The sequence below is a fragment of the Dermacentor silvarum genome, chromosome 1 (assembly GCF_013339745.2).
Source record: "Dermacentor silvarum isolate Dsil-2018 chromosome 1, BIME_Dsil_1.4, whole genome shotgun sequence".
Lineage (NCBI taxonomy): Eukaryota > Metazoa > Arthropoda > Arachnida > Ixodida > Ixodidae > Dermacentor > Dermacentor silvarum.
The window spans coordinates 95,266,479-95,281,530 of NC_051154.1; the positions used below are offsets into that span (position 1 = coordinate 95,266,479).

At 46.4% G+C, this 15,052-nt stretch overlaps 1 protein-coding gene across 1 annotated transcript in view; it reads right to left on the reverse strand.

Moving 5' to 3' along the window:
* LOC119451006 (paired mesoderm homeobox protein 2-like) overlaps nucleotides 1–14,772 on the reverse strand; it is a 91,475-nt gene extending 76,703 nt beyond the window's left edge. The window contains exon 1 of the mRNA XM_037714472.2: nucleotides 14,742–14,772. Within this exon, the coding sequence (XP_037570400.1) occupies nucleotides 14,742–14,772 (31 nt within the window). The remainder of the gene's footprint in view (nucleotides 1–14,741) is intronic.
* Between the last annotated feature and the right edge of the window lie 280 nt (nucleotides 14,773–15,052).

The following is a 15,052-nucleotide window of genomic DNA, read 5'->3' on the forward strand; positions in this document are numbered from 1 at the left end:
AGGAAGTGAGGAAACCTACACAAAAGGATATGAAATAATAATATGCCTTCTGCGGGGAAAAAAAAGAGAACCAGAACAGGGGGCTGCAGTAACACAGGGCTCCGACGCAATTCCGCCCCGGGCCTCTGTATTATAAGCGACGTGCATCCGAGGATGAGGATATGAGTCGAGTGAAAGCGTGCAGATAAACGCAGTAGAAGAGGAGGGACCAGAGCAAGCACTTCATGCTAAAGGAGTACTGACACAAAAATTTGAAGTCGAGATAACTCGTGAGATCGATTTAGGAGGACACACACACATCGTCTACAAAATATGAGCGGCGAATATAGCTTAGAACATGTTTAAAATCAATTTTAAAAGTACATGCGCGCAGCCACCCGCAAAGCGCAGCACCTCGCAACATTGACATCAATGAAGGATTGTAAATAACTAAGAAAATGCTACGTCACCGTAGCTGCGTCACGAGTTTGCGCTGCCGTCGGGGCGGGGCCGGCGCGCAAGTTCCTCGCTGCTCCGATCGTCTCGGTGCTTTTATTGCGATAGCAATTATATGGACACTTCAACCGGATTTCTGCCGTCGGCGCCGCCGTCGCCGTGAGGTTCCCTATAGATAAAATCTTCGCCGCGCGCCGTATGCCCGAGCGGAAGCGTGCGGGGACGCGCGCTATCACGGAGAGCGAACGCACTCAATCTCCCACGCGCAAGCAAGGAAGCGTGAAGCCAGCGCCGGTGGGAACGGGGGGGGGGAGGCGCACTTCTACTCTGCCAACAACCGCGCTCGTCGCTCGCTCGCACCGTCGCTTATCTCCACACGGCTCTGACCTTTATGCGCCGTGCATTCGCCGCTCCGTTTCCGTTGAAGCGATATACCGCACGTACCTTCGCCCGCTGCTGCGGCGTATGCGCTTGCTGCCAGCGTTTTGACAGTCGTTGTCTGCAGTCATTCAGTGTGATCTATTCATGTTTGTTTGTGCGCGCTCACACCACGCTTGTTCAATCAGTTAGTAATAGTCGGGCCACATTTTCCAACGCACGCTACATGCATGCAATGCTGCCCGGGTCGGCAGTGCAGCGCTACAGGTGTATCCCTTCGCACGCGCTGCCCACGGGAAGCGCTTCTCATCAACACCACCGTTTCACACGCGCCTTCTCGTGGTCATCGAGTCTCTCTTCATGTCGGTCTACTTACGCCGCAGCACACCTGCTTACTTAATCAGCTCATGTTTACTACAATTCATATTGCTACCAAAGCCGCTCACCTTCGTATGACATTGCTGTGTTGCTATCGCATCCATTGCTTCGCCCTTAGGGAGAAACTGTGACATTTTTTTTCTTTCTCCCTGGTCGAGACACTAGCCTCGTTCGCCGCTGACGGCGGCACAAAAATCGGCTCAATTGCTTCTGACAAGAGATAACGCTTAGAGTAAAGTGACCTCGAAAGTGTGCATGTTATGAAACGTTGTGTGATATAGTTAATCGTTGGCGTGATTTTGGCTCGCAAGCGGTCAGCGCAGCCGCCGCAGCAATCGTCTCTACGAAGCGGCTCACCTTGCTAACGTGTTTTCTCATCGCTACCAACGCCGTCGGCAAAACTAATTGTACTGTCAGTTATGAGCGTCATAAATGTGCAGACGTTGATTGTGTTGACGAATATAGGTGCTTTGTTACGGGCTGCGGACGGATTGCAAGGGCCGTCGGCCCCGGATCAGACGGCCAGAGGCCTATACCGTTTCCCAGCGATCGCCAGCACGCCCGTGGTGGATCGAATCAGAAGTGGTTGGCCACGTATAATACGGTGGCGACTCCCGCCTGGAGGAAATAGTCACCGCTGGATGAAGAAAACGAGGACGGCGACCACACGTTGGACGGCGACGACATCGCAAAGCTCGTGCAGGCGTAGCAGACGAACTAGCAACACGAAGCTCGCTCGCCTGCGAGCGCGCTAGCTTGAACACGTCACAGTTTTGTGCGATCACGTGCTCATTGTGTTTACAATCCCTCTTCGCCCATCTCGTTGCTCTCTGAAACCGAAACTTGGACTGGTCGCTGCAAAGAAGACTCTAAATAATTACCTGTAGCGTTATGAAGCAAATGAGGTTTCGCACCGTGATTACTGGGTCATTAGCTACTTATTACAGCAGAAAAAACAAGCTCGAAAATTTTTGTGTCAGTACTCTTTTAAGCGGTTGTAATCTGACTGAATGCTCGCTAGTCGACTGCATGTTGTGCAGGCCTATTTGGGACTTCGTTAAGCCGCAAAAGACGTGTGAAAGTCAGACAGAAAAATTCGACTTTTGGTATAGGGACCTGGCAATCATTTAAACCAGAACATAGCAGCATTACTGTTGTCTTGAGTTTTAAAGCGAATAGCTAGCGTTCTTTGGCTCTTCGCCCGTTTTCTTGGTCGGTGGTTGGTTGTCGGATTTTAACCGCCGATGCAAAGGCGCTGCCCTCACGCAACCGAGTTGTTCGATGTTCCACAAGCCTTCGATGTTCTCACAAACATAGGAGTTCTAGATATGGCATTTGCAACGGTAAAATAAATATTTCGTCAAATTTAATTGCGGAGGTTGTGAAAATAGGCAATGGGCGACAAAGCAAAAGTAAAACTCGGCTCCGTTGTGCCTTCGTAATATCGTCTGTAGTCGTGCGTGCAAGCCAATAGCCGGACCTGCCACCACGCGCTATCGCTCGTGAAGCACAGCCCTCCTCTTCTGCCACCGCCCTTTTCTCCAGTGGCGGCTGCAGGAGAGGGCTCCGGCAACGCTGCAGATCTTTTATTTATTTATTTGTACATACTGCAGCCCTATCGGGCTATGGCAGGAGTGGGTGTGAAAAGCAGAGGAATGATAAATAATAAACAATAAAGGCAATACGAACAATACAAACCAAAACTATTCAATGGCTGCTAAGAATAAGTTTAAAGGAAGAGAACGAGTAGGACCAGGCAAACAATTCCAGTATTCAATTACACGGGGAAATAAACTGTATTTAAAAGTGTCCGTACGCGCAAAATAAGGCACGATGTTTAGGTGATGGTAACTTCTAGTACGACATGGTTTTGCAGGGGTTAGATAATTATCTGAAGATATATGGCAAGAGGAGTTAATAATGCAATGCAAAAACTTCAGTGATTCCGTGCGTCGGCGATCTGAGAGCGGTTGTAAGCCTAGAGATAAAAGCGCTGTAGAAGGGGAAAAATCCCTGTCCTACCTACGGCATATGAAGCGGATCGCTTTATTTTGGATGGCCTCAATCTGATTAATGTGGCATTGTTTGTGTGGATTCCAGACAGGAGAAGCATACTCTAGTATAGGCCGGATTAGCGATTTGTACATCAGTAGTTTAGTATCCCTTGGGGCTGTGGTCAATGTGCGGCGCAGATAGCCTAACTTTTTCAATGGGTTTGAGTATATTAAATCTATTTGGTTCGACCAAGACATACTTGGTGTGAAAACAAGACCAAGGTATTTATATTCACTAACGCTTTGAATTGGAGTATTATTAACTTTGTAAGTGAAAACGGAAGGCGTCGTTTTATTAGTGAAAGTCATAACAACGGTTTACGGATGTTAATTGTCATTTGCCAAGAGATAAAATTGGAAAATGATTTTTGAAGCTGTAAATGGTCCTGAAAGCAGGAAATTTTATGATATAATAGTCATCAGCATACAAACGTATATTTGAGGTTATCTGATGAGGCAAATCATCTATAAAGACCAAGAAAAGCAACGGACCCAGGACGGAACCTTGTGGCACTCCTGAGGGCACCTCTGTCACCCTGGAATTAGCTTTGTTAGAGGACACAAATTGAGATCGATCGGAAAGAAAACTTGAAATCCAGCTGAGAAGGCGGGGATTATTAAGGATTGCGTCAAGTTTATACATAAATTTCGAATAAATCACTGTATCGAATGCCTTTGAAAAATCAATGATGATTGCGTCAATTTGGTTGCCCGTGTCGAGGTTAATACAAATGTCATGTGTAAATTCACTTAGCTGAGTTAATGTGCTGAACCCACGTCTGAAGCCGTGCTGGACATTAGTTAGTAATTTATGTGACTCAAGATATTCCATAATGTGTTTGTAAATAATGTGCTCTAGTATTTTACATAAATGAGAGGTTATAGAAATTGGTCTATAATTAGATAAAACGTGTTTGTCACCGGTCTTGAATAAAGGAAGAACTTGAGCCATTTTCCAGGATGAGGGTACTGTAGAGGATGCCAGGGACTTGCGGAATATGGTAGTGAGGTAGCGACAGATCCATAATGAGTACCGTACCAAAAACAAGTTAGGAATGCCATCTGGCCCAGCAGACTTCTTATTATCGAGTTTCAATATTAAGTTCAACACACCTTCTTCGGTAATGTTAATTTCATTGATGAATACGTCACTACGAGCAATGGCTGTCTGTTTGGATGACGTTGTTGTCACGAGTGAAAACTGACTGGAAATACTTATTAAATACGTTTGATATATAAAGTGGATCATTGGTAGAATCATTGTTAATCACCATAGAAGTAGCCGTCGTATCACGTGGCAAGACAGACGACCGAAATTTACGCGGGTTGGTTTTTAGTAGGTCCTGCAGCTGCGCACGGAAGAAGAAATCCTTAGCGCAGTTAATTTTCAGTCTAAACTCCTCTTTTGCCTTAACGAAATTCATCATGGCTGCCCGATTGTTTGAGCGCCTCTTACACCTTAGTCTATTTACACGACGTGTCAGATGTAATATATCTCGCGTCATCCAGCGAATTTTCACATTTTTCTTCTTTGTTTTGAAAGGAACAGAACACTGAATACTTTTTTTAACCAAGCATTCGAAATAGATTACCAATGCGTTAACATCACAAGCAGAACTTAGTGCAACGAATTCTTCAAAACCATCAGACAGAGTGTCTATTACTGAAACATTATCAGCGCGATTAAAATCTGGAAATGTAGAGAAAACAAAATTCTGCTTAATGTTATAGTTCAGCGGAAATCCGCTAGGTGGAGATTTTAAAATTCTGCTTAGTAACCGAGAAATTTAAGGAGACAAGAACGGCCTGGTGATCAGAAAGTCCCTGATTGACATCACTTCTGTAGCCTTTTGCAACAATGTTAGAACTAACGAACACCAAATCAAGCAGAGTGTCGCATCGTGTAGGTTTATCGGTAATCTGGACAAGGTCGAATAAAAGGGAAAAGGCAACTAGTTCTCTATTTATGGAAGTCTCTTTCACAAGTGTTAAAGTACGCCAATGAATGCCGGGGGCGTTAAAGTCACCCATGCAAATGAGGTTACCCGTATTTAGCTGCTGCTCGTTAATATAGCGACTTAAGAGTTACAACGTGGTCTACAGAGGAACTTGGTAGACGGTAAACGACGCCTAGCATGACGTGTGCTTTGTCTAGATAAAGTTTACACCAGACTGATTATATGTCACCTGATGGGGACAATCGTGAAAACTCGAGATCCGATCGAAAAAGCAACGCAACGCCGCCGATCTGCGCGAACCGCAACGTAGCCAGGAGGAGTGAACTCAGAGTCCAGTATATCATCATGCAGCCAAGTCTCTGTGATACCAACCACATGAGGCGAGTGCGCAGAAGTTAAAGATAAAAAGTCTCCGAAATTGTTAATTATGCTCCTGGCATTGAGGTTTAAAATTGTAAGGTTACGATTGGAATCACGGAACAGTCTGTTAGGGGAAGTGGAACGTAGTGACTCGGAAGGTTCAGCGGCAGGGGACGAATCAGGCGGTATTGACCGATATGTTCTGTTATTGAAGGATTTCGGGTCTCTGATAAGGGCATTGGACACACCATCCCAACTGTAACGCACTTTGTCGATAAAAACGTAATCGTAGCGTAGCTTGACAACAGAGCCTTGTCATCGAAAAGGTGCTGAGGCGTCCCAAATTTTTTTCCGGACTGCACGAACGCTGGATGAAAAATATTCAGTGATGTAATATTGCGATCCTTTAAGCTTCGATACGTTTTTCATCACCGCAGACTTTTCCCGAAAATACAGCAGCTTAAGAATAACTGGGCGTGGGCGCTCTCTGCGCTTTCCGCCGATCCTGTGGCAACGCTCAGTATGCGGGGGCGTGATTCGCAGTATACCAGAAAATATCTGTCCAACCCCATCTAGCAAAGTCTTCTCATTTTCATCTGGTTTTTCATCCAAGCCGTGTATAATAATGTTGTTGCGACGGGATCGGTTATCAAGGTCGTCATTCTTGGCAACCAACTGAGCCACAGTTCCAGTTAGTGTTATAACCTCGGAGCTGGTTAACGGCTCTGTTCTCTGCAGAATTACGCAGTGTAACAACAAGCGCCACCCTGATGTCCTGTCTGCAACCGATATACGCATTCAAGAGCATCATTTCTTCAATAAAGCGAATAGCTTTCTAGAAGCGTTCGGTGCTGTTCGCTTACATTGGCAATTATCATCGATGGTTTCTGCACATTTTTTTTTTTTTTTTTTTGTATCACGGAAGCCCATGCCCTGTCTATGCTTGAAGTGTTATTCCACAACGGGCTGGTTTCCCGTAGGTGTTCTTTTTTTCATTGCGTACCATTTTTATAGTTTTCGCATAGCTAGAAGATCAGTACCGTCTAAAGTAAGCGAACAAACAGACAAGTAAAGAAACGGTACGGTCACTGGCAGCAGGAGTGCACTTAAGATTAACAAAAGGAAAACCTTTACTTTCGCTTTTGTCACGGTACCGTTTGCATTCGTTTTCAAAGTAGGTAACTCTTATTCGCACTGCCCCGGAATATTTTATTCGCGTGCGACTCGGTCTATTATCTCTGGCGACTAGCTCGGAGCTAGTAAGCCCACGTGTGGCACATGTAATTCTCTCCAGAACACATGAAAGTAAACTTTCTTCGAGCAACCAGTGTCTGTTTCTCCTACTTTCTAATGCACGCTCCCTATTCGATCGATCTTGCGTCATTAGGGTTTGGCTTGTATGTAACCAAGGGCGGATCCAGAGAGCGAGAAAAGGCTACATTGTATGCTGTGGGAAGGGATAATGGCAATATAAAGAAGGGATAAGGAGAAGGGAATGCGGTGAATGTGCGCACGTGCGTGGAAAGCACGAAAGTACCTTCACTGCCTTCTGTTGCGCACCCAGGGTGTAGCTTCGGGTACCGCGTGTGCATCAAAACAAATAGAGAACGGAGGTGGAGAGTCACTGCAGGCTCAATTCTGTCAGCGCACGCATTTTCTGTGCCATATTATATATCCAGACCAAGTTGTGTTTCAAAAGTGCCACCATGTTTTGAAGGAAAGGGGGGGGGGGGGGGGGGGCATGAGACCGGTCCGCCAGGGTCATCCCCATCTGAATCCGCCAGTGATTGTAACCCACCTTCAGTAACGCGCTGAAAAGCGGTGGTTGGTGGAGTGAGTGATATATTTGGATGAAATTGCAAATGTTGGCAACGATTGTGTCGCCGGCTTCTCCACAAACAATGAATTCATCGATGATCAAAGGATGATAACATGAGATGATACGAAAAACGTTGCGGCAATAAAGCCCGTTTTATAAACGTGCGCAAACGGCACGCCAAATTGTTACACGTATTGTTTACACATATAACAATTACCGCTCCATTAAAGTCAGACATATACCCGCCGTGGTTACTTAGTGGCTATGGTGTTGGGCCGCTAAGCCCGAGGTTGCGGGATCAAATCCCGGCCACGGCGGCCGCATGTCGATGGAGGCGAAATGCGGATACATCCGTTTAGGTGCATGTGAAAAAACCCCAGGTGGACCAAATTATTCCCGAGTCCCCCACTATGGCGTGCCTCATAATTGGATCGTGGTTTTCGCACGTAAAACCCCACAATATAAAAGTCGGACATATCACGGTGCGCAAGTCGTCTGGTTGTGCTAGCGTCTTATCCAAAAATGCACTGTCCCAGTCAGCACGTATGTCAAGCTAGGTCACTTTTACACGAGCCAGCAGCTGACGACCGCAGTCGCATCTAGCCCCTTGCTTCATGTTTCGTTGCGTTGAATTCCGCAGGAAGCGGAATGCCGGGTGGACGTCCTCCGATCTTGGCAGCGTGCCCCTCACTTCGCTACCGAGCCTCTCTTTCCTTTATTTTTTTTTGTTCTCTCTCTCACTCGCTGCTTTTCCTGTTGTCAAAAGGCTGCCAGCTGCTGTTCGCGCTGTCTCGCTAGACAAACAAAAATTGGCACGCACGGCATTCACTTGGCGGCCATCGAGGAGATCGCTGACTACTCGCGTGACACTTTCGCGTCTCCTCACGGTGACGTCTCGGGCCGCTATCTTCCTCTGCGGTGTGGCATGGCTGACATTTCGGTTGACACACCGCGAGCGACCGGTGGCGTGTCTCAGCTGCGGCTGCCGTCATCGGCGGCCTCGCGGTTGACCTGTCTCAGCTGAGTTCGTTTAGTTCAACGCACTCTCCCCCCTGCTTGCCTCGTCAGCGTGGTAGCGTCCTCTATACGTAACAATGTGGCGAAAGAAATTCGCAACGTGACGTTTTCTTGAGGTGGAGGGTGGGGGATCTCGGTATTAGTAGTAATGTTATGAAAGGTGATTGTTAAGAATTGATGGAGGAGACAGCGGAAGGGGAGAGTGCGGAATTTCAGCCGCCGACACCGCAAATGTGTCGCTCAAGACGAGCAGCTGAATTATTCCGAGGGAAAAGGAGATCCACCAGCACTCAGCGTTCCCAGACGGCATTCCTGCCAAAGAAGCGCAATGTTGCTCAGCATCGGTAATCTGAGCAGCACCAGGCTCTGGCAGAACTGACGCATTGCACATGACATGATTTAAACTTCAATGTAACGTTAGCTGAAGTCATGCTACACTTTCTTCTACAAAATAAATAAAACCTTTTAATGCGAACCATTCAGATATTTCGCGTTGCTGCAAGCGGGTTGGATACTCAAAAAAAGAAAGAAAGAAAGAAAGAAAGAAAGAAACGTGGAAGAGGAACGCCTGTCATCATCAACATCATCAGGCTATATTTATGTCCACTGCAGGACGAAGGCCTCTCCCTGCGATCTCCAATTACCCCTGTCTTGCGCTAGCTGACTCCAACTTACGCCTGCGAATTTCCTAACTTCGATCATCACTCCACCTAGTTTTCTGCCGTCCTCGACTGCGCTTCCCTTCTCTTGGTATCCATTCTGTAACCCTAATGGTCCACCGGTTATCCATCCTACGCATTACATCGCCTGCCCAGCTCCACTTTTCCGCTTAATGTCAACTAGAATATTGGCTATCCCTGTTTGTTATCTGATCCACACCGCTCTCTTCCTGTCTCTTAACGTTAGGCCTAACATTTTTCGTTCCATCGCTCTTTGTGCGGTCCTTAACTTGTTCTCGAGCTTCTTCGTTAACCTCCAAGTTTCTGCCCCTTATGTTAGCACTGGTAGAATGCAATGATTGTACACTTTTCTTTTCAACGACAGTGGTAATCTCCCAGTCAGGATTTGGTAATGCCTGCCGTGTGCACTCCTGCCCAATTTTTAATTAGGTATAAATGCGTTTAACGAACAAAATGTGTTTGTGTCCTGGAACAATGTTTTTCAACAAAGAACGCAGTGATCGGTCACTCGCGAACTTGCAACTAGTTGCGAAACATATCGACGTGCACCTTGCATTTATCGATGCCCATGCTAAATTTCTGTCCCTTTATTCAATCCTTGACCCGTTCCACAACCTCCAGATGAGCACAGCGCGACTCCCTTTGGGGTCAGGACCCACAGTTTGAAAACATTGTCTTATTGAAGATCTTCGTGTCCACTGAGAATGAAAATGATTCAGGCACGAAGACATTTTGCAGAGACAAAAGTTCTTTGGAAAATACGACGCCTAATCGTCTTACCTGCCGCCACTTTTTTGTCACAGTCGCGCCGAGTCCAAAAACATGTCGTTAGTATGTTTTCCTGGTTTCTGGGGACGCCCACCATATAGGCGTTACACTCGGTGTTTGTAGACAGCTGCGACCGCAGAGTACTTAACTGCGCACGCAAGCGCTTGGCGGACTTTCTGTAGAGGGAAATTTAGGAGCTCTCTGGAAGGCCCTATAAGCAGGTACAGCGCTATTGTTCTGAAAATGTGCAGGCAGCAAGAAGTGAAGTCACGTAGAGTCCGTTATAATGGTCTTTCTTTGCGCACTGTTCTGAGGTTGATGTTGTTTCAGCGCACTTTACTTGCCTCTTTGAAGAAGTGATTTGCCCTGTCAGCTACTTTGGCTGCGCATATGGTATAATATCAGTACTTTTTTCTTCTTCTTTCTGGAGTTGTACGTGCCAAAACCAGTTCTGATTATGAGGCACGGCGTAGTGGAGGGCTCCGGATTAATTTTGACCACCTGGGGTTCTTTAACGTGCACTACAACGCAAGCACACGGGCGTTTTGCATTTCGTCTCCATCGAAATGCGGCCGCCGCGGCCGGGATTCGATCCCGCGATCTCGTGCTCAGCAGCGCAACGCCTTAGGTGACTGAGCCACCTCGGCGGGTATCAGTACTTTTTTGCAGCATAAAAGCGCTGCTGAACTTGAGGCTATACAAGGGGTCCCAACTATCATGCACCAAGGTTAAACATATGCAAATGCCACGTAACTGGACAGAACCAAGGTAATGTTGTTTGCCGTCACTTGGAGATACTCAGATTATTTTTTGCATTCCGCCTAATTACATAATTATTCTTAATTAATTAATGAACTTCTCAAATATTATAATTAGATGAACAGTGCCAAGGAGAAAATTGTAGAGCAACATGAAAAACTCCCGATACAGCTTTCTATCGCTCAATACATGCTACATAAAAGTGTTTTTCCGAGCGTGAAAGAAGCCCACGAATACACGCGAAGTGCCTCGAGCCGCCAGTCGGGCGGCAATTTTGCGTGTATTCGCGGGCTTCTTTCACACTCGCAAAACACTTTTATGTAGCACGTATTGGGCAACAGAAAGCTGTAGCTGGAGTTTTTCATGTTGCTCTACAATTTTCTCATTGACACTTTTCATGTAACTATAATATTTGAGAAGTTGATTAATTAATTAAGAATAATTATGTAATTAGGCGGAATGCAAAAAATAATCTGAGTATCTCCAAGTGACGGCAAACAACATTACCTTGGTTCTGTCCCGCTACGTGGCATGTGCATATTTTTAAGTTTGAAGCATGATAGTTGGGACACCCAGTCTATTCTTTGCAATCACACAGACATGCACACACACTATATATAATACTATATATCATAGCATAAGAAGCCAAAACACACAGACGCCAAGGAAAACATAAGAGAAATTACTTGTACTCACTAACTGAATTAAAGAAATGATGACCAGTTGCCATCACCCAAAAAGATCACGTACTCGTGACACCTGTGGCAGAAAGGATGTTCCACATCCGCCGCCAAGGTTTGTGAGTGGTGGCGCTGGCTAACACTCCCAGGGTTAGTTCTACGTAGTCCTAAAACATAAATAGCTCAGAAAGTGGACGGGAAAACGGCGCCGCGGTAGCTCAAGAATCGCACGCGTAATGCGAAGACGTGGGATCGTTCCCCACCCGCGGCTTATCCACATTCATTTCCATTAATTTATTATTTCTTCAATTCAATTAGTAAGTACAAGTAATTTCCAGTATGTCTTCCTTGGGGTCTGTGTTTGTTGGCTTCTTATGATATGATTAATAAAAATTGGGCCTCTCGATTCCATTTCTGCTCGTATATATATATATATATATATATATATATATATATATATATATATATATATATATATATATAATGGCCATTATGTGCAAGTATTCCTAAACGTGATCGACCAAGAATGCTTCCCCTGACGACTATTTGCGTTTCTTTAAACAGTCGCATTGTTCTTACCTAAGTTTTGACGTTTTGACACGCGCGCTGACGAAAGTAGTAAACGCCAACAATTGACACGCAGTTATGCGTTACCTTTTTTTGCTGTATATATAGAACATGGAGCAGCGGAGCCACACACTTATAACATCTTAGAACAGAAAGTGATATGTTTACACATATTATATTGATTTTTTTCTTTCTTTTGTCAGTTGCATTCACTCTTTGTACTAAATATTCTATAGCTACCCGTGTGCCCAAAGTACTCATATAGTACTCACAGATTATTCTAGAGTGGTGCAGAGTACTGTAGCGTATTGCAAGAGCGTTCGGTCTTTATATTAAAGCGAAGGTTTCTATGCCTCACTGATTCGTCCGTGAGCGCCGAAAACACACTGGAGGAAAGCTAACTTACACAATGGAACTATCTGTGTATCTGCGCACACAATAGAACAATCTGCGCATCTGCGCACACAATCGTAGGACACTACAGTTTACATTCTCAGTTGTACCGATAAGAACGAGGGGAACTGGAGTGCCACGCTACCCAGATGAACTGTATATATCTGCATTGCATTACGCACGTCACGCAATGCATTCCCGGCCGTCACCATGGGTAGGCCGCGGGTGCAGCGCACGGCAGAAAAAGAGGCTGCCGTACGCGAACGTAAGCGCGAGCGCGATCATGCCCGCAAGGCCGATCCCGTGTATCGGCAACGGCACGCAGTCCGTGAAAGTGTGAGTGTGTGCGCATAGTCAACGGCTACATGATCTAAAATAAAGGCTACGCAACTTAACGAAATGCGTCTTCATGCAACTTCAACGTTCAAAAAATACAATCCTAAACAAGCAATCAAATCTCATATGCATCGCATCGGGTCGCTCATCATATCTTGGGTTCGTTGCGTGGTAGTTGGCTGTGGAGTTTGACTTTGATTCAGTTTGCATGGGCGAAGGCTTCACGTTCAACCATATTTCTTTAAGAAAGGGGCTTTGTTTGTTTTCACCACTCTTACTTCGTACTTCGTTTTGTCAGAGCTGTTCACCATGGCTTATAAGAACCGTTTTATCGTTGGGTCTCCGTCTCTTGCCGTCTTCTTAGCTACACATAATTATTTTCATTCCGAAATGTTTTTCCTTTCGCCTAATTGTTACGGTATGATTGCCTCGGCCTCCTGGAACCTACTGACCAGACGTTCTGCGACTTCACTTTTTTTGGTCCTTCCTTTGTTGTCAACTCATTGTTTGACTATATTCGCGGGCCTTTTGTTGCTTCGCTGGAAATGTTGAGCTCTTCATAAGCAATCCCTTTCTCCCTAACCTCTCGGCGTCCTGGTTCTCCCACTTCTTATCTCTCCCGCTTTCATCTGTTTCATTGTTTGTCCAAGTGAAAATGAAACATTTTCTCGTGGTGGTGATGTTGAAGCACACGAACACGTTTGCCTTCAGTAAACTGTATTTCAAAATCTGAGCATGAAGAGAAGGATAGAGAGGGTCTGGCGTTCGATCTTATGCCCTCGCTGAGAGCATTTGCCGTCCAATTCCGACACAATGAAAGGGATGTTCAAGCAAATGCCACACTTTTTCTTCTTTTTACATAATTTCCGTACATATTCTGAGGCAAGGGTGGCGTCCAAAAAACCGCAGTGTCCCGAACAATACGTAAATCGCACGAGGCTAAAGAACGCGGAGAACGGCCGGTAGACAATGTTGCATGTATATGCCTGTTCTAGGCATGTTTGTCAATCCCAAATTTGAATAATTCAAGACACTCGCTGAGGAGAAAGTGAACAGTGCTCGTGGTGCGAGTCTGATACAGCTGTGCCAGTGAGGGACGATGTGGTCAGTTAAACAAACAGCTCTCGCCGGCACGTGCTCATACTACACGTATAGATAGCTGAAGCCCTAAATGCGCCTCCAAGCCTCCATGAATGTTCATGGAGAACGGAGGCTGCGCTCAGCGTTTTCCTTTGCTTTTCGACGAGATTATCAAACGGCGGGTTCAACGTGAAGCGGTGAAAGGGGCGTCTTCTGACTGGCTGGCGGAAAAGAAACGGAAAACCATCGGAAAACCCGCGCAACGTAGGAGGCGGAGTGTAGCCACGACGACAGCCCCAAAGGAATTTTCCTGCCCTAAGAAACGGTCACTGCGGAGTGTAGCGGGCCCTTTTGTGCCCTCGAGTGCGCAACCGGCGGGTTCGTCGACCGCAGGGAGTTTTCGTTGGAAACCGCTGCTGCGCACAGAGGTCGCTAGTTGGCCGGAGCTGAGCGAGGCCGGCGCGACGCGCTGCAGGGTTGCGCTGCGGAGCGTCTCTGCGACCGCCGGCGTCGGGCCGCCGCGCCTCAAGGTCGCGAGGGGGAGCACGCTCCGCTTGCCTGCTCGCCCGCTTCAAGGACCCCCGACCCCTTGCCGTCTGGCCGATTGCGTAAGCTTGCCGAGTTCGCTGCACGCGTTGTGACGCCTTATCTCCAAGCGGCCCTCGCTCGCGCCATTCAAGCGAGACGTGTTCAGGGAAGGTTGGTGTTTGCAAACGAGACGCTGCTTCGTCGCGTCGAGACGAAACGGCTAAATTACTACGCGGCAAACAATACCGTGGAGGCCGGATTCACGAAGGCCCTCTTATGTAATTAGAGCAGTACGTAATGAGCCCGCGTGTGAACACAAAACAGTCGCAAAAGCCGACCACAAGATAGAGAGTGTGAGCCGTTATTAGTAAAGAAAAAAAAAAAAAACGAGAAAAAAAAGTGTTTGTGAGTCCGGCTACGTTCCGTCGAGTCCAGTTATGGCGGCGAGAGTCTGGCGCAGTACAGCGATGCTAATTGCTTTCTTGAAATCAAATTATAGTAAAGGAAGCAGACACCCCCATCCAACTTTCGCCGATATTAGCGTTACTCACATTGGGATGCCCAGTACGTGAATCCAACCATGTTGGCACGTTTCACGTGCTTTTTAGTGAAGGCCGGGGCTCTATGTCCATGCACGCCTGCGTTCGAGAATGATCATGCATCGTATAAACGTCAGGGTATTCTTAGAAGGGTAAAGTGTACTAGTTTTTCCTCCTGCTAAGCATAAAGTTCTATGCGTACGTACAACTGCTCTGTTCTCAACCCTGAAGTTGAGCGTAAAATGTCCTTAGAAAGATACGGCTACCGCGATGAAGTGCGAGAATAATAATAATAAAAAAAAAGATATCCCACTGCACGCCAG